The sequence below is a fragment of the Pleurodeles waltl genome, chromosome 5, assembly GCF_031143425.1.
Source record: "Pleurodeles waltl isolate 20211129_DDA chromosome 5, aPleWal1.hap1.20221129, whole genome shotgun sequence".
Lineage (NCBI taxonomy): Eukaryota > Metazoa > Chordata > Amphibia > Caudata > Salamandridae > Pleurodeles > Pleurodeles waltl.
In genome coordinates, this window is record NC_090444.1 from 410,437,820 (window position 1) to 410,456,512 (window position 18,693).

The 18,693-nt window shown below is 43.8% G+C and overlaps 1 protein-coding gene across 2 annotated transcripts in view; it reads right to left on the reverse strand.

Moving 5' to 3' along the window:
- Window positions 1-9,715: 9,715 nt before the first annotated feature.
- The window catches only part of GZF1 (GDNF inducible zinc finger protein 1), a 74,476-nt gene continuing 65,498 nt past the window's right edge, over window positions 9,716-18,693 (reverse strand). For both annotated transcript variants that reach the window (XM_069234170.1, XM_069234169.1), the window contains exon 6: window positions 9,716-10,163. In XM_069234170.1, coding sequence (XP_069090271.1) covers window positions 9,810-10,163 — 354 coding nt within the window. In that variant the 3' untranslated portion in view covers window positions 9,716-9,809. The remainder of the gene's footprint in view (window positions 10,164-18,693) is intronic.

The window sequence follows — 18,693 nt, forward strand, 5'->3', positions numbered from 1 at the left end:
TTGAACATCACCAGGCACGCAACACCCTTTGTCAGCATTGCTCCCCTAGCGCTTACCGCACGACGTCATAGATATTCAAACCTTAGCCACGACATGCTGGGCATGGTCGCGACTCAGAGGGTACCTCTGGGGTGGACCTCTTTACTTCCCTCACATTCCCCTCTTGAACAACCCATGGCTCCCTCTAACCAAAGAAAGCTTAGTGCAGAAGACATTAGCATCCCACCATATACATACCATTGGTGACCTTGTCACAAAAGACAAAATTACTGTGCCACAAGCACCCTCCCCCCCTGGAAGACACACTGCTATGGATCACGTTATATTCCTTTGCTTGCAAAGCACGTCGCGCAACACTATACCTACATGCCCTGAAGAACCTACAGACTTTCCACCTTTGACACTAATAATCACCACAGCTGATAATGCCCGATTGATCTATTGGTTATATCACACTAGCCTTACCATGAAACTTAAAAGCCGCGAACAGGCCAGGCGGGCATGGGAACAAAATCTAGGATCTGCCATATCGAATAAGGCGTCACATTATTGTTGCATGCAGACTAGCCTTGTATCCTTGAACCACAGACCTAAAACTGCTTCACTACAAATACCTTCACCGTGCCTATACAACACCTCAAGCTCTGGATCGCCTAGATCCCACTAGGTAACACCAATGTTCTAAATGTGCCGCTGATCACACAGACCTGGCACATCTCAATTAGAATTGTCCACTCAGACACACCTTTTGGGAAGTGGTGTTCACTACACTTTCATTTATGCTGCAACACACAGTTGAAGCAGACCCTATGATGGTACTCTTGGGATATGTCAAACCATTACCCCTGGGACTTAGATGTTTTGCGCCTATTGCCCTGCTTCTTGCCAAACAAAGGATAGCTGTCCACTAGGGTAGTGTGAGAGTCTCTACTACGGACGCCTGGACCTGTGACCTAGTGGATGCAACACAACCAGCGAACTGTATGCCTCAATTCAGCCCCTATTCTCCAGGCCTAAAGACATTTGACAACCACTCTGTGATTCCCTGCTATCTCTTGATCCTGATACCACAGAGCCACTTGATTAATCATATACGACTTTAGATGTTCACACCGCACGTCTTTCTTCTGATGCCAGGATACCTGTATCCCTTGCTCTGAATCTGTGACATGGTCAAACGCAAATGCCTTGTTGTTCTCAGCAGCAGCAATGTTTGTATTGTGTTCAAAAGTAATAAAAATATATATTTTTAAAATTCACTACAAAGAACATTACCAAATTCTGGTTTCAAGTATCTTATTTACTCGGATAAAGTCCCCCCCGGAGGGAGACCTGTTATTCACTTACAAGTGTCTTATCAATCCCTGATGAGCCTGCTTGGGCATCTAGAAGCATATGTGGCACTGGCAGTTTGGTCAAAACCAGAGGTTGCACAAATGGAAAAGTAGCTTTGAACCTAGGGCTGGTTCTCAAGTGCAGGCAGAAGGACTGTGACCAGGGGCTGCTTCACTGTGGGAACCAGTCAGAGGAGGAATGCCTTGAGGTGGTCTCCCCTGGCCACCAGCTTTGCATTCAAAGCATCCTGGAAGGAGCACAAGCAAAGCTTACACTAGGGTTGGGGGGGATGTCATATCTCAGACTTGTCCACTCTGGCATTCGTCCTCCCTCAGGGGAAGGGGACAAACAGAGGGCTACTGAGAAATTCTGAGGAGACTGGCTATTGGTACTGGTTGAGACTGTGAAGTGTACAGTCAGAGGCTGACAGGTTGAGTGTGGTGTAATGCCCCTCTCCTCCAAGATCTGAAGTTGCAGGGAAGATGGCAGGGTCATAAACCTCTGAGTAACCACTGGAGTGACCTTTGAAAAAGACTACTGTTTGCGGTTGACCTGAGCAGATTTCTCAGTGATGACTAATGCCTTTCCTTCTTTCTAGATCTATTGTGTTTCAGTATAGGTAATGGCTTACACTGGGTGAGGAAGACCACGTCCCCTTTTTGCAATGAATCCAGGCACATGGTGACTCTGTTGCCTTTGCCTTATCAAATGTCCCTTGCATAATATTAGTGCAAGGCTCCTCTGTAGCCATGGATGAAGAGTATGGAGAGTACAGATAGGCCTAGTCAGGCTGGGACTGCAACTAAAGGTGCCCAAAAGATGGGCTTGACTTTTCTCCCTGGTGCAACTCTCCAGACTCACTGGAGAGAACTGAGACTTGTTTCCCAAGCACACATACTGGAAGACCGTATCAAAATTTTGATGGAAATGTCAGCAGTAGCAAATTCAGAGGAGAGATGTGCTAAATCCCACAGTACAAATGTGGCTTGGGACATTTATGGCCCATACAAATCCGATGGTGTGGTAGTCTCCAGAGCTGGTGAGAGTTTGGCCCCCTTCCAAAAAAAAAACTCATTTTCAGGTGGCTAGTGCCTTCCTTTTGGACGTTTCCAACTCAATCAAGCCAAGACAGGTGTCTAACGTGGGGTCTGGGATTGGTGGGGGCCTAGAGTGGGATTTGGATAGTCATGCCACCTGTTGCCTTCACCTTTTCTCAGGTTATCAATGAACAATGATGGTCCCTGCTGTTACAGTTTAGATGACTATAATGGTTGGAGACCTTGTACCACAACTGTCAATCCCTATTCCTGGTGATACAACCTAACTTCTCCTGTAGAACAGATGTACCCTTTCTCTTTGTAAAAGCCATGAAGTTCTTCTGATACTACCATACAAAGCACATCCCCAAAAAGAGATGCAAAGTATATAATGCTCAACTACTGCAAATGGTCAGTGTCCCAAAACACATATTAAAATATACCTAGGCTGAAAAGGATGATGGAGGTCAGAGTATAGCAAAGGTCTTTGAATGGGAAAGAGGGCATAATACATTGCATAATTTGAAGGAAGCAGATTTCCCATCCACACTTAAATTAAAAACATGGAACTGCGATAGGGTGCATACCAATGGCTAGTGCCAGAAAGTGTGTGGTACAGGCCATCACATGCTGTTATCAAAGCACGTTCTGGTTCAACCACATGGTTCCATAGTAATTGCATGCTGATAAAGACGAAAGTAGTCAGGAAACAGGAGTACTGTGGGTTGTGCACCAAGCATTAGTTGTGTGGGAGCCAAACTTTCAGACTCATATGCTACATTTCTTCACAATGTGATTTTTCCGTCTGCTTCAATATTTCCACCTGAAACCTAATATGCATTTGTTGATTAGAGCCCGCTCCATTTTTCCCACTACTGGACCTCAAACCTGCTACTCAGCTGGAACCCAGGCTGGCCCATCATCACCAACAACCACTGTATAGGCTTGGTCACAGAAGACGCCTCAAGCCCTACTATGTTTCTAAGGTCATATGGCCTGAAAACCATATAAAAAACTTACAATGCAGGGCAGCAGACCACGCCAGGATAGAATGGGAGTAAAACAGGATCTGCAGTAATTAAGTAAAGAGTTATGTGTTGGGTTGACTACATCATTCTTTGCCTATGGGCAGGAAAAAAACTGAGGTTATTTTTAGCCTATGATTTACAGCCCTCACTTACTGCCAAGTATTGGTTATGATAATGCCTTGTGCAATTGCTCCCTACCACTCTTTCCTGCATGTGCCATCCACCATTGTTACCCCACCATAAGTACAACACAAATGCTATGAGTCCCTAGGAGAGGCACACATCTCACACACAACCAACAGGGGAGGGAGCTCCCCTGCCCCTGAAGGTACTTATTGTAACACCTGTTCCTTTCTAATTCTTGGATCGGGTCAACCCTGCTTTACTGGGCCAGTCACTCCCAAAAAGTGGGCAGTTAGTACAAACTTCTAAAGCTCATCCTATTTCTGGTCACCATTCAGTAACCTGCACCATACTCTGAAGGGTCTGCTGAGATTTCAGACTCTTGTGTAGGCAAGATGGACCACCAATGCCAATTTTCGCGTGCGAGAGCCTGAAAAATGCATTGTTGTGGGAGGCATCCCAGCACACATTTTTAAGGCCTATGTGCTGCAAGATCTAGAGGGTTAGACTGAAGAAACCCTAGCCCTAATGTATGTATTTCTGTACTCAGTATCATAATTTTACACTGCCTGTAGCAGCTCAGGAGCAGTGAATCCCACCAAGCGGAGTAGCTTCTGGCATAAAGTAAATTTGAACCAAGACCCAAATTAGCAGTGGATTCACAACATCCTCACCACAGCAGGGACTGCTGAAGGGATTTGGGAGAAACCAAAAGCATGGGTGGGTGGTAAGGAGGGCAAAATGGAAGCCATCACACTTGTCACAAAGAAAATGAGATCCTCTACAACTGACAACAGCAACACCATTACAGTTCACTGCTAACCAGTCACCTGACACATCCCAAGGAATGTGGGATCAACTATGTTAAGTCATGAATGCTCTAAAGGGTACACCCTATGAAAAGAGAATAATTTTGTATTTTAAAGTGTCAGCTGGAAGGAGTGTGTGTCTGCTCAGGAAGGCAGAGGAGGTCATAGATCAAGGAGTTCCTAGTAGGACCTACTACCATATTCACTGGAAACCTCAGCACAAAGCCAAACATTGCTTCTACAGAAGGTTTTCATCACCCTGGAAGGGGTCTATATGAAAACAGAATCGGGACTCAATAAGTATATGACCACAGTGAATGGGAAGATGAGAATATCTCTGCAGACATGACCCACAAGGAGCTACTGCAAATGGCCTCCAGCAAGCATCATGGCCCCATGACTGACTTGGCCAGTATTTCTGCTGAGCAAGTTCTCTACAGGGCAGTCAAAGAAAGGTATGCTTCAAATATGGCTTGAGGAATGGAAAGGCACTTTTAGTGACCGCCTACAATAGAATGCAACAATAAGAGGGCTGTCTGAATTCCCAGCAACATAAGCTACCAACAATCAATAGAACGGCGCCTGATCTGCTACAGAAGCGTGATAAAGCCCTTTGCAAGATACTGGGATAACTAACACAGGTGGAGCTCTCCCTGGACACTCAAATCTCACCCTTACCACAACACCGCACTGAGAGGCCCTGAAGTATTAATGGGGCTATAGAGATTTAAGAAAAAAAACAACACTGTCAGGCAGGCGCTTTATTACACTAAAACCAGAGAAGGAAGTCATGCTATATTGTGGTGCCCCATCTGTGCAAATTCATTAAAGGTGATATAGATATTCAAGTTGGACTGCTCATCAGAGTTGTAGGGAAATGATACAGAGTATGGGAAGGAGAACCTGGAACTTGAAGAACAGTTTTATCAGGAACGTCATAGGATGGAAGTAAATTTTAAAGTAGGAGACTGCTACAGCCCCAACGCCAGCCAGCAACTGCTAAATGCACCTTTCACAACCCAAGGAGGAAGAAAAGTCCGAAGATGATGTCCCAGGAGAGCTTGAATTGCACCCATGCATGGCCAACACAATGCCAGCTTCCAGGTCACAATCACGAACATGCCACTGTAAAAGCAGTACGTGAGTCATTTCCAATAGAACCACTGGAAGGATTTGGCCTCCAGAGCACAGGATAATTAGTATCTATACTTGGGGTGCAGGAATAACAACAATGAGTTAAGTCACAGAAGTAAAGCATAATGTAAACACACTGGATCGGATGTGTGTTGTAGAGATCAACTCCACCACACGTAGTGCACTAGCCAAACTGTACTATAGAATGGTGAGCCCTCACAACCTCTGCAAATTGAAAATGCTGAAATACATACCCCTGAAAAGAGGTAAAGAAAAAGGAAACAAAGCCTTGCTTGGTGGGCAGTCAACTTAGCCAGAAGACATTTGATTACAATCTCTACAAGAGGGTGTCAGGTAAAAATATGTAATGTCTTGTTGAATTAAGTTTATTTTAGGACAGCAGTCCCTGTGGAAGCAATATGTCCTGGTGAAAAGGCCCCAAAGCCCATGGGGGCCAGGCACCATTTACCCATCAGTGTGCCAGCCATCATTATCACAAAGCAATTCTTCACCCTGTCTGACAGTACCAACATGCAGATGGGAATTGCCAACATTTGAAGCTTGACATGTGAATGTTGGAGACTTCTTGATGCCAGCCATGGAGAACGTGCAGCACATCCCTGTGGGCTTACTTGTTTTCTTCTGCAAAAGCACCATTTTTTTTTCTCCAGAGAATGGTCCAAGCTAGGGCGTACATAGTTCTTGTGCATCTAAAAGCTGTAACATCAAAAAAGAGTCTTGCAGTCCAAGACCTTTAAAACAGAGGTGGCCTTTAGGAAACATAAGGAGGTGTGAATGCACAGATTACCATAATTTAATAAGCAAAGCAATGGCAGGCTGCAGATGACACCCTGAGTTATGATGCGCTTGATAGCCGGGGTGATTTCTCTGTTTTCCATAATGGACTCGTCAAGTGCCTATCAGATTCCCATGGGCAAGCAAACTCAAGAAAAGGGTGTTCAAGCTTTTCAGTGGGCTTTTTCAAGTTATAGGGGATGCAACAAGGCCTCCTAGCAACCCTGTCTACAGTCTTAAAGCTCATAAAGATTACAGTAAGAACATGAATCTACTTAAAAGTACAAGTGTACGTTGAGGGTACCATTGTCTTTTGAAAGACAGCAGAGAAACACAAGCAATATCTACAGAACATAGGGCTACATGTAGACACTTTCAGATTTGCGACCCGCAACTTGTGAGTCGGAGCGAGTCGCAAATCCGAATTCGCAAGGGGGTCGCAAATGCCCACCTCATGAATAATCATAAGGAGGGTCACAATTTGCGACAATTTGCGACCCCCTTGCGAAGGGCGGCCCTCACAGGGATGGTGGCCTGCTGCGGACAGCAGACCACCATGTCTGTGACTGCTTTTCAATAAAGCAGTTTTTTTTTTTTTTTTGTAATGCAGCCCGTTTTCCTTAAAGGAAAACGAGATGCATTACAAAAACAAAAAATGAAACTTTTTCGGTTCATTTTTTCAGAGCTCTGAAAAAATGTTTACAGTAACATTCACAATGGGGAAGGGGTCCCATGGGGACTCCTTCCCTTTTGCGAATGGGTTACCATGAGATTGGTTTGCGACCGCGTTTGCGGTCACAAAACAATCCTACATTGCACTACGAGTCGCAATTAAGAAGGGAACACCCCTTCCTAATTACGAGTCGCAAGCCCATTTTGCGATTCGGTAACCAGGTTACTGAATCGCAAAAAGGGGTTTGTGCATTGCGATGTGCTTTTTGCTGTTTGCAACGTGCAAAAAGCTACCTACATGTGGCCCATAGTCCATCTTCAGCAAGAGCAGAACCATGCCTGCTTCTCCGGTTTTCTGACATACAGGTAACAGTATATCATAGTAAGGGACCAAAGCAAACCCAGCAAATGCTCTATGCACCTGACTTAGGCACATCACCTTGGAAGAAATACAAGGGTTCTGCCTATTCTTTAGATATTATCAATATTTTGTGACAACGTTTGATCCAATTAGCTGTCCCATTACAAAACGGATACATCAACAGCAATGAAAAAGATACAGAGCCATAACCCACCAAAGCAACCTTAACACAAGATTCTTGACCCAATTCGATAGTGACACAAGTCTGCGAGGATACTCTCAAGACACCAACAGACTAACTACAGCAGCTAGCCTATCCAAGCCACACTCATATCTAAAGGAGTCATTTAGATAATTATCTTATCTTAATCTTATTTTAATAAAAATTATTTTAAAAAAGACTGAAGGCATTCAGCAGAACAAAGGGGATGTAACTCATCCATGTGGTGGTCAACCAGCACAAAGCGGTAGAGATCCTAGGCATCAGTCATGATTCTACCTGCCTACTGTACTGTCTCCAACACAGGGCTGCAACCTCTATCCAACACATACGAGGGATCCTCTCAGAGGTGATGAATGGTAACGAATACAGGGAAACTTGAAATCATATTGCTGTGCTCGCCTACAGTCCTGCAATATTATCCCAGGATGGGATCACACAACATACTTCCTGAAATTCCAAGACTTGATACTCCTTCTGTAGTTCAGATGGAAGGTGCTCAGAACATCCAGGTTTTGATAAGATCTTCAACCTGGTTTGACAATGATTCCACTGGCCCCATGTATTAACAGGGCTTGCAATGGAATCCCAGTCAGGCAAGGAAAGCGTTTGGGCAGTTCCCTTCTTCCTCCTCCATTATTCCTTCGCTGCAGTAGCTCTGTGGGGCAGGAACAAATAAGAATATGAGGGGCCCCAGAAAGGTCATTTAACATTTGTATCCACTCTTCATCAGCTCTCAACATTTCTTGAAAACAAAAAACCTGGACCTGGTGCAATGAATAAAAAAAGAACTGAACTGCCCTCTAACCATCTCAAAGCTTCATATGCAAGCTGTTAAAAAAGTGGGATTAGCTGCTTTAAAAAGTGAAAAGTAATGCATGTGTACATATGCCATATGTTCAGGAAAAAACGTTTGACTTGAATGCAGTCCGATGTAAAAAACAAATATCTCGAAATAATATTATGATGAAAAAAGTGGATGAAAGCCTTGACTAACAGGATACTTGATCCAAAGGCAGAAAAGATGCCTAATGTCAATGCACTGTTGTAAGTGCTTTCTGGGATGTTACACCAAGTGTAACAGAGTCAAATTCAGATGACTCTGTTACACTTGATGTAGCAACCCTGAATATTTCTGGTTCGTGCCTATGAGTGCAGAAGCTGATTTGTTAAGAAAACTAGTAAGGATTCCATGGATAGAGACCTACAGTTATTAAGGGAAAAGTCCTCCAAACTTGAGGTGGCATAAGCAGTGAAAACTTGGCGACTCAAAGTGTGGGCCACTTGTAACAAACCTTTCTGCTCAATGGGTTGGCCTTTTGTTCCCCTTTGTGCCTTAATAGCAGGTACCTGTCTATTATGAAGTATTTAGTGGTACAGCAGAGCAAAGAGATGGCTATTTTTGTCTGGTGCACCAGCCGTCATGAACTAGATAAAATAACAGGAACAAACACATGACTGTGCTCTCGGTATAGCAACATGCAAATCGTTGTCACTCCGTGTTCTGCGCAGAGGACAACTCTATGTTGCTCTCGGTATTAAGCCCACAACACCAGCGGATTTTCCACGTTATCAGGCCCACATGGCATCGTTAGAAAGCTCTTGTTATATAAGGCTTGTGAGAGCTTCAGACAGAATCTGTGAGAGACTGGCAAGCAAAGAGATTATCTGCATATGTTCTTAAGTCTGTTAACGGAGTCACAAAACCCCAAGAAATACTTACTACAAAGATTGCCTTCTGAGGAAGAAAAAGATCTATGCGCTCATTTTAAGGATGAGGTACAGAAATTTACCTCTACAGATCTGATGACTATCAACCGTGCGTAGAAAACAGTGTCAGTTGGCAGCGAGGCAGTGATCTGAACCCTTAAATCGTACACTTAAGTCCAGGCTTTTGCAGCATTAAGTGGGGGTCCAGAAGGTTGGGCAATGCAAGAACAAGGCAAGAGGCAACCTGTAGAGTAAAAACCAAAACAAGTTGGGACAATGGGAAACAAAAAGGTAAACCACATTTGTTCCATGGGACAAAGAAAAAGGAATGATCAGTTGGAAGAAGTGTAGTAGCAGAAGCAAGTGAATACAGGGACTGGTTGTTGGATTTCATGGGTGTGTATGCACTTATGCCCTTTACTGATGAGACCTGTGCCACATACTCGTGATGTGAAATAAACTATCAGACACAGAAACAAAGGCATTCAGAACACATTAAAAATTAATTTACTTCTGTGTAGTTGCCAGTCTTATTAATATTTGGTGTTTTCATTTTAGGCTGGATTTAGACAATATATTAGTACACTAATCCATGTTCACCATTGCCTGAATCTGTGGTTGAATTGAATCTGTATGTGTATGCAGCACTGTAAGTTCATTCAAGCTGGCAGCGATCAGTACTTCCTGATGAACTAGTGTGGTGTCCGATTTGCTATTTATAGTAGTTGAATTGTCTTGATGCATTTTAGTCACATCTGCAGGAACAACCACCAAATTTTGAAAATGGCAATCCTTAGAAAGAGGTGGCAAGGTGTCAGATAGTGTTGATGATCGATTATAATCCTCAGCTCGATGTTCCTTTTTGTCAATGTCATCGCTCTTAGATGTGCAATCCACAACCACAAGGAAAGATTTCCATGGTGTTTTCTTGTCATGGATCTACAATTAAAAAAAGTAATTTTTATTGCATAACCATAAAGATATTTTATTTACATGCACAGATGTAAAGGAAAATGTACTCATTTGTAACATAAGTCCAATTCATATCCTTTACCAATACCAACTGACTTGTACTAACAGCACTCATCCATTTGACATGCAAACCACACAGCCATAAACTGAGCAAGAAAAAGGCCTGGTTCCTTTCAAAATGTTGAGGAGGCATACCTGGGTAGAACAATCCAACCGAACAATATTTTTATACACCTCGAAAAAAGCGAAAGATGGTTTTGGCTGTGCTGTTATGAACAAGAAAAAGATTTGATGGAAGTGGAAGTAATAATTATTATTTAAAAAAAATAACAGAATGCAAAGCAGACCGTGCCATTCACCCTCAAGAACTATGCACCTCTTTCGCAGAACACCTTCTTAAAAACAGTCAGGGAGATTGAGACTGATTTCCAATCAACAGCACTGAACAGCCATACAAATGTCTATGGGACCAAATTTCAGTCACACTAACATCCAAGTAAAACTGTCCTCCTTTACATTTCTGTCCATAAAAGAAACAACTGAGCTAATAATGACAAACAGCATCACTGGATCATCGGCTGACCTATAGCCTCCACAAAATATTTTCACGAACATCCCTGATGCTTCTGCTGCGGAAATATTGACAAGTGTGTTAACTAATGAATCCCCATCGTCTGGAGAATTATGCAGGGAGCTAAAAATGTGTTACCTCAAACCAATCCTGAAGAAGCAGGGAGTAGGGCCCAGGGTTAGACTAATCACAGATCAATACCAAAGCCTTACATTTTAGGCAATTTAGTTGAAAAGCAGCATTCACTCAGCTCTCACATTTCCTCTAGCAGATCAACCACCTCTCTGATGAACAGGTTTCAGGCCTGCTGGAAGCACTAAATAAACACTATGTGAAAACTGGGAAGATCTCACGAACACAGAGGGTTCAGATTAAGGCCCTAAAATTGATCCAGTCCTACCTTATAGACACAAATTGTGTCTCGACCTCCATACCTGTCAGCTCCATTCTCAGAGCAGGCATATGTTTCCCCAAGGACAGGGATCGTCCTGCTGTTTTTCGACACATACCTGGTTCCACTTTTGGAGCTTATAAACTCACTAGCTACAATAATGCTTATGACACCTAGACTATCCTTAAACTACAAAGCTCATCAGACCAGGAGACATATGGAAATAAAAAGTGTCTATCGGTAGTTGACAACTGAATGCTACACATATAAGTAATCCCTTTAAAACGGAGATCGTATGTGGAATATGAGAGACCAATGACCCAACTATGGTCATATGAACCATATTAACAGATGTAAAGGAGTAGGGGTGATCAAGCACTCAAAACACCTACTTGAAAAACAGGTTACCAATGTGAAAAAGTACCTTCAATGTCACTGGACATTAGAATGGATTTTCCAATAGCTAAGCTACGCTCATAGGGTCAAAGCCTCAACACCTTAGTACTGTCACGTCTAGAATATGCCAATGGACTATACATTGGGCTCAGAAAACAGCCAATCAACAAACTTCCAACGAATTCAGAATTCCTACACGAGGCAAGTTTAGCTTGAACAGCCACCACCACACCACCTTGCCCTCAAAATCAAATTGGCCACCTTTTGCAAGAAGAATATCCTCTACAGTGCTCTACTTCGACGATAGGGTGTTCAATAGCAGTGAACTGATTTTCTCCATTCCAAACTAACTCTACACTCAAAAGATGAAGCTTAGACTGAAACCGGCATCTCAGCTGATCTTTCCTCTTTTTAGGAGAAACAGTAGAGGCAGAAGATTTTTCTTGGTACAAACCTGCAAACTATAGAACACGCTACACAATAAAATAAGGGCAATCAACAACCACATAGAATTCAGAAAGCAATTCAAACTTTTCTTTTTTCCAAGTCAGGCTCAAACTCCAGTAGACTACAGAACATGAATGAACAAAGGCAGTCCAAATGCTCGTTCAAAGGGTTACATCCAGAGGTTCACTGGATGAATGGAAATATTACTGGAGGGTTTCTACTTCTGTCCCATAACACTATAAAGAGTGATATGGTGTCCAAACTAGGCACTGTCAATCAGAATGTCAAGTATAACTTAGTTAATGTATATCTGCTAAGGTCCTGCATCCATAGCTGTGCCTACCTATCACATGCTCTGCAAAACCCATACTTATGTGCATGAAGTCCCAGGCAACACTTCTCGCCTGCATACATTTAATATTTTCTCAGGATAGGATGATATACAACAAACACACTTTTGATCATACACCTGTAGGTCATAAAGGAAGCCAGTAAGATTCAGAGCACTCTCAGGGCTATAAAACGCTATATAAATGATGTGGTAGCTACTTACTCAACAACCAAAAAAGCATGCTAACCGATCATGGGGAATGTAAAGTGTTATGAATTGCGTCATTAGCTGCAAAAGATGCGAGTCCTTCACAAATAAAAAGTCTGCAATTATCTTTTTACCGGAATCCAAGAACCCCATTGTAGCTCTTGCCCTGTGTAGGGTCGCAAAGCAGAACAGTCCAAGGCCTACAAAGGAGAACACCAGAGCCCAGGAGCAAAGCCTCCAGCTTCAGAAGTGCTAAAATCAAAGATAACCTATCCTGGAGATTATAACTGTAATGACCCCTGAACCGTAGGATCACTTTCAAGAGCAATCTCGAAGGAGGTGGTCCCAATGACTGCTGCATCACCTGCAGCCTCTTACAACTTCTTTGAGTATATTGGTGGTGCCCCTTCCCAGATTGGGCCACCACAGAGTAAGAGCAAACATGTAAAAATAGCCCTCTGAGGGCATCTTTGTGCAGTCCTGTGCTGGAATCCATTAACAGCACAGTGCAAAAAGCTCCCTTCCTCGCTGTCAAGCAAGTATTTGCTGTTATCCTTCTCTAACCTGTGCTCCTGCATCCTCGGATGGGGAGAACACAGACGGTTTGTGCCCCACTATCCTTATCCCCTGCCAGTCAATGGAGGGCAGAGAGGCAGCCCGCATCACTTCTGGAGATCTGGCCACCTTGGAAGCTGACTGAGTGTGGGGTGCTCAAAACTGTGCATTACTTTTTTTGTCTGTGTCTGGAGGAATGGGATCCCTTGGACACTAATCCGTGTGTCAGACAGGCTGGGCTGCTTCTCTCATGGGTGCACCAGCCCTTGGAGAGATGGGTCTCCTGGGGACAGAAATCATTGTGGGGCGGGTGCCTCACATATGCCCCCTCCCCAAGGGGAATAAATTAATCCAAAAAAGCCATGCTGCGCAGACCCCAGGGATATTGGAAAGGACATGTCACAAAGCGCTATGTGCCAGTTTTCTTGATTTAAAAAGCAAATCAGCATATCTCAGGCCCCACTTGGCCAATTTTGTGTTTCTATAGCTCGTTTTACTGCTGGTGGCCAGGATATCCATTCCAGTGCTAGCTACCAGGATCATTTTAAGTGGACTTCCTGGCCTGTAAAGGGGTGCATTCTGCAGGGAGCTGGATTTACTGACTTCCTGTGCTAGCCTTTTCCTCTGCCTGGCTCCTAGAGCTACTCTCCTGCTTGTCAGGGCATCATGTGCAGTCCACCCACAAACATCCTGCAAAACACCATCCTACCCGCATATCCCAGGCCCCAGAGGATCCTAGCAGTGATGCAGAGCACCCAGAGAGAGGACAGCAGTGGAGTCTGGTCTTCTCCCCAAACTGTTCCTCAAGGGTGCATAAGGATCCCAGCGCCCTAGTGAGACCCATCCTAGCCTAGTCCTAGTGTTTCACTGGTGAGAAAATTCTTAGTCCATCTTTGCAGGGCATTAGGTGGCTTTTATTTCCAGCTGGGCATTCTTTCCGCCGTGGTTGACTCCCAACGTGTTCTCAACCCTCTCTCCACTGCACAGGTGTTCTTAAGCGGAGGTGGAAAGTTCTTGATGTCAAGCATCCTGGCCAATCCTAGGATGCCACATCTTCCCTCATCCCATGTCCCAACCCTCTAACATCATTCTAGGACAATCCATGATGGAAACTGCAAGATCTCTCTAAGAGGGCCTCAATCCCATCCCAATCCATCTCACTGGCTGACTATCTTCTGACCAAAACATCAAAGGCAAGCCCCTGCTGGCTCCAGAGGGATGGCCCTCCCCTTTGTTCTAGTGAGCATGGGCTGTCACAGCATAAGTGCAGTGTGACAAGCTAATTATCAGATGCAGATTTTCCGCACGCACCTTTTCTCTTCCACAAACTGATTCGATCACTGATAATTGCTCCTTCTGTGAAGGAGGTTTTGGTCACTCTGCTAGATAGCAGAGTAATTAACTTGGCTAGTAAAAGGGATAAAGGCCTGGAACCAGACTATGAGCTGAGCCAGAGAAATATGATAAATCCTCACGTTCCATAAGATGCGGATATAGTGTGATGGATTTACCCACGTTTGACACCATGCTGGACTGTGTAGGCCTTTGTGGAGTGAAACAGTCCTTTAGGGCAGATTTTACCAATACAGTGAAAGCACTACAGCTGTACTTATGATACCCACTAATGTAATAAGGTCTACCCTAGGTCAGCACCAATCCTTGCAGGAGTTCCTTCTGCACTAGGCTACCTGCGTGCGATTATGAGGCTATGCACAACTGCAGTCTCACACATCACCCACACACGTGTGCACACGTGTCACCAGTCCAATGCCTTTCAATCTACCTATGCCGCAGCAAACTTATCTTGAAGGTGGACAATGACGGTTACCATGCTCAATTCAATTACTATGAATCTGCCATGAATGAGACTCGGGTAGTGAGACTCAATCGCAGTAAAAAGTAAAAAAACAGGTAGTCATAAGCAAAAAAAACCTGTATCAACTGGGCGGCACCCATTTGATACAGTAAGCACTATATAATTACAAATATAACACAATGTTTCTTAAATTCCCACACACTTGATTAACTCCGCCTATGTGCTAGCTCCAAAATCCAGAAAAAAAACTGCATATTTGAATCTAACTTTCTTTTAAATAGGCACATTGAAAATACCCAATAGATAAAAAAAAAACAATTAGAAAAAAAACCAGAAGTGGGCTGTTCTTAGCATCCTTTTTAATTCTCCTTTTCGACAGGGGAAAAGAAAAAGACGTGTAGAAGCCCACAGTAAAATAAAGTGAGCTCTTAGAACTCAACACACCCAACAGCTAAACACCAACGAAGGCACTGCTTTGAGCTTTCACAGCCAAAGGACATGATCTGCAGAGAGACCTGACCTATTTGCATGTCTGTCTTGGAGGCAGAATCCAGACAGTTGCTTCTGGCAATGGTATAGGTTTCTCTCCATCTGAGAAGGTACTCTTCTATATTAGATTTACATAAGGCACTTTGATCATGGCACTTCCAAGCTCGTTCTGGTCTGATCCACTGCACCCCTACCCTCCATGAAAGAGGTCAGTGAAGGAACTAGAAGAGGAGAGGAATATCACACCAACTTAATGCTATAGTTGGCCATTCTGATATAGACCACAAGAATGGCACAACTTTCAATATTTGTAGACATAGCCATTTGACTACAGTTCTTACCAGCTAATATTAAGGTGATCCCACTGCATCCTGGCCATGCTGGAAGGCAGACGATGTGGGTCTGTGAAGGAATGAGAGGAATGGGAGGAATGGGGTTGCGCTAGGACAAGGAAGGTCATTAATTGATCAGTTAAATTCTGTGACTATGAAAGGTGTGAGACTTTCTATATCTACACATAGAGCTTGATTATGGTGTCTAATGGCTAATTCTTGGCAATCTCCTACTCTCCGACCCTGGATGGAGGTGGTCATATGGGAAAGGGGTGGGGTGGCACGTTGAGGCAGGCCCAAACTTTGTGTGCTTTTGTGTCCAAAGTCTATGTCCTCAGGAGCCACGCTGCCAAATTCATTGTTTTCAGTTCCGGGCAAAATATTTGTTCAGAATGCCTAGCTGTGTTGATAGCTGGATTACATTTTCTAGTGCCAAATCTATCAGGTTGGACAAATATGCTTGTCTGACAAATTGCGGTGGAATGAGGGTCATAGGTGCTTGTTTGTACCTCTGTATTAACAGAGGAATGAGTGGAAAAGTGTATTCAAATTTCTTTACCATTCTATCAATAGGACATTCCTCAGCGACTGCAGCTTTGGTACCTGGCATTTTGCATATTCTTGTGGTGAGAACAGGTTCATGTGCCGGTTTTCCACACATATGAAGATAAAATGCAGCATTGTGTTAGACACAATAATATTTTGGTAAATCAAGATCTAGCAGTTGATTCTGGACACTCAACCCCTGGAACTTAACTTTCACAGCACCGGGAAGCCCACTCCAACCTCTTCCTCCCTAGGAATGGTGCAGCAGAGGCAGCGGCTATGGACGCAATGGCAAATCTGCATGAGTCCGTCTGTGAGCTTTCTAAAAATCTGCATCCCTCCTTTTATACACTAATTGCGTGCTTACACAGCACATATTCCTTTCCTGTTGTTCTTGTGGTGTTATCAGTGTTTTCACTAAACCATGATCCTCCCAACACCTACCAGCTGCTTCTTGCACCTTTCTCCCACTGGTACCAATCAATCAATCATTCTCCGAGGGCTTTCAAAGTACTCCCAAGTTCTTCAAGGGTCAGTACAACCTCAACAGTATGTCTGCCCTGTTCCACATGCCTCGGCCTGGAACTATAAACACAGCACCTTGGAATATAGTTGCGCCTATGGAATGGACAAACGCCTCAAGCTCATCTGCTATCTCAGAGCAGTACACAGGTTTTCTGCATGCATTTTCACTAATCAACACTGCCTAAGCGAATTAATCCTTTCACGTCACAATGTCTTCGCACACTAGGCCAACACTGCATAATCCCACTTTTGAGTGATACTGATTTGCTTGCTTAGCCTGTCTGCCTCTGTGTTCTCTACTCCTGGTATCTGGATTAGACTAGTGTTATGTTCCTTTGTATCAACCATATCCACATTTCATCTCCTGTGCTAGGCTGGTTGCAGATGTGATCTTGTTCCGACTGCTTGTTGACATAGAACATGGTGGTGGTGTTTGTTTGTATTTTCTCTATCTTCCCTCTGACTGGAGATTGTAAAGCCTTGAGGGCTAGAAACACTGTCTTGAATTGTTAGATATTTATTTGTTTCACTGCATTCTCTGTGCTCCACATGTCCCTGATATTAAGTTTGTTCATGGGTGCCCCCCACCCTGTGTTGGATGTGCCGGTTGCTACTGTAACAGCTGGATACGGTTATCTGAATGGTCTGCTTACTATAACGTTCCTGCTGTTCCACCATTTTACGTCCTTGTGTACTCTTTGTTACAACCACTAGATCCTCTCAGCTCCTTTTTGCCTGTAACCAATATCTGAGCCGTCACTCCTGGATAAAGCGCGTGTGGAGCCTGGCATTTGGTATGAGTGGTATACATGATGGCATCATGCTTAATAGTTTCCCCACTGTCCTCTCTTTTCAAGCTTGGCCTTTCTGGTAGAGGCAAACATGTCATGTTATTGCCTGAATTCTCTTCTTTCCTGGGGAAGGCTCTTTTTTGTTTCGAGTCCAGCCCAGCCCTTAAGAAAGTATTTTCCCCTTCTAACATCAGGGATGATTTTTCCTTTTTGAAGAAGAAATTAAGGCTGTACAGTGATTTCATGACCTTTGTATTGGCTTTGCGTTGCTGGTATGCCTGTGGTGCTACGACAGCCAAGCATTTTGTAAAAACTCTGAATGCTGACTTTATCCCGAATGGCAGCACTGTTAACTGGTAGCTCTCCTTGTCTAAAAAGCATCTTAAGAATTTTTTGTGTCCTTTGTTTATTGACAGGTGTAGATACGCATCTTTGATGTCTATTGTTGTCAGGTAATACCCTTTCCTTTCTGGAACTTTTGTATCTTGATATAGCTGTTGAGGTCCCCAAGGTCGAGGATAGGCCGCAATGACAGGTCTGCTTTTGTTACTAGAAAGTAGACTAAATATACTCCATGTCTCCTTTCTGTTATTGGTACCCTTTCTATAGCCCTTTTTCACAGCAGGTTTGTGACTTCCCATCTCAAGTGCATGGTGACCTTACTGCTTCTGGCCTTAGTTTTGATGTTGGGTGGTGGTTCTATACAATATCTGTGGAGTATTATGTTGAGTATAATCATGTCAGAGGTGATGTACCTTTCCCCGAGAAATTCTCCAATTTTGTCACTACTCGTGTTACATGCAGGGGTGAGCTTTCAGGATTCACTGTACCCTGCCTTTGTGGTTTGGTATCCTGTCCCTGTGTCGGTGTGCTGTGCCAAGATATGTATGGAGTACTGCTAGCTTTAAGATCCTCCCCCGAATTGGCCTCTGAACTGTTGTGAGTCCATGGACTTTGCTGAGTCATTGTTCTTCCTCATCCACTGAAGTGACTCATCCACCGCTGTTCCAAAGAGAATCTCTCCCATGACGGGCATGTTCACTACTGCCGCCTGCACCTCCAGCGTGAATCCCAATACCATTAGCCAAGCATGCTTCCTC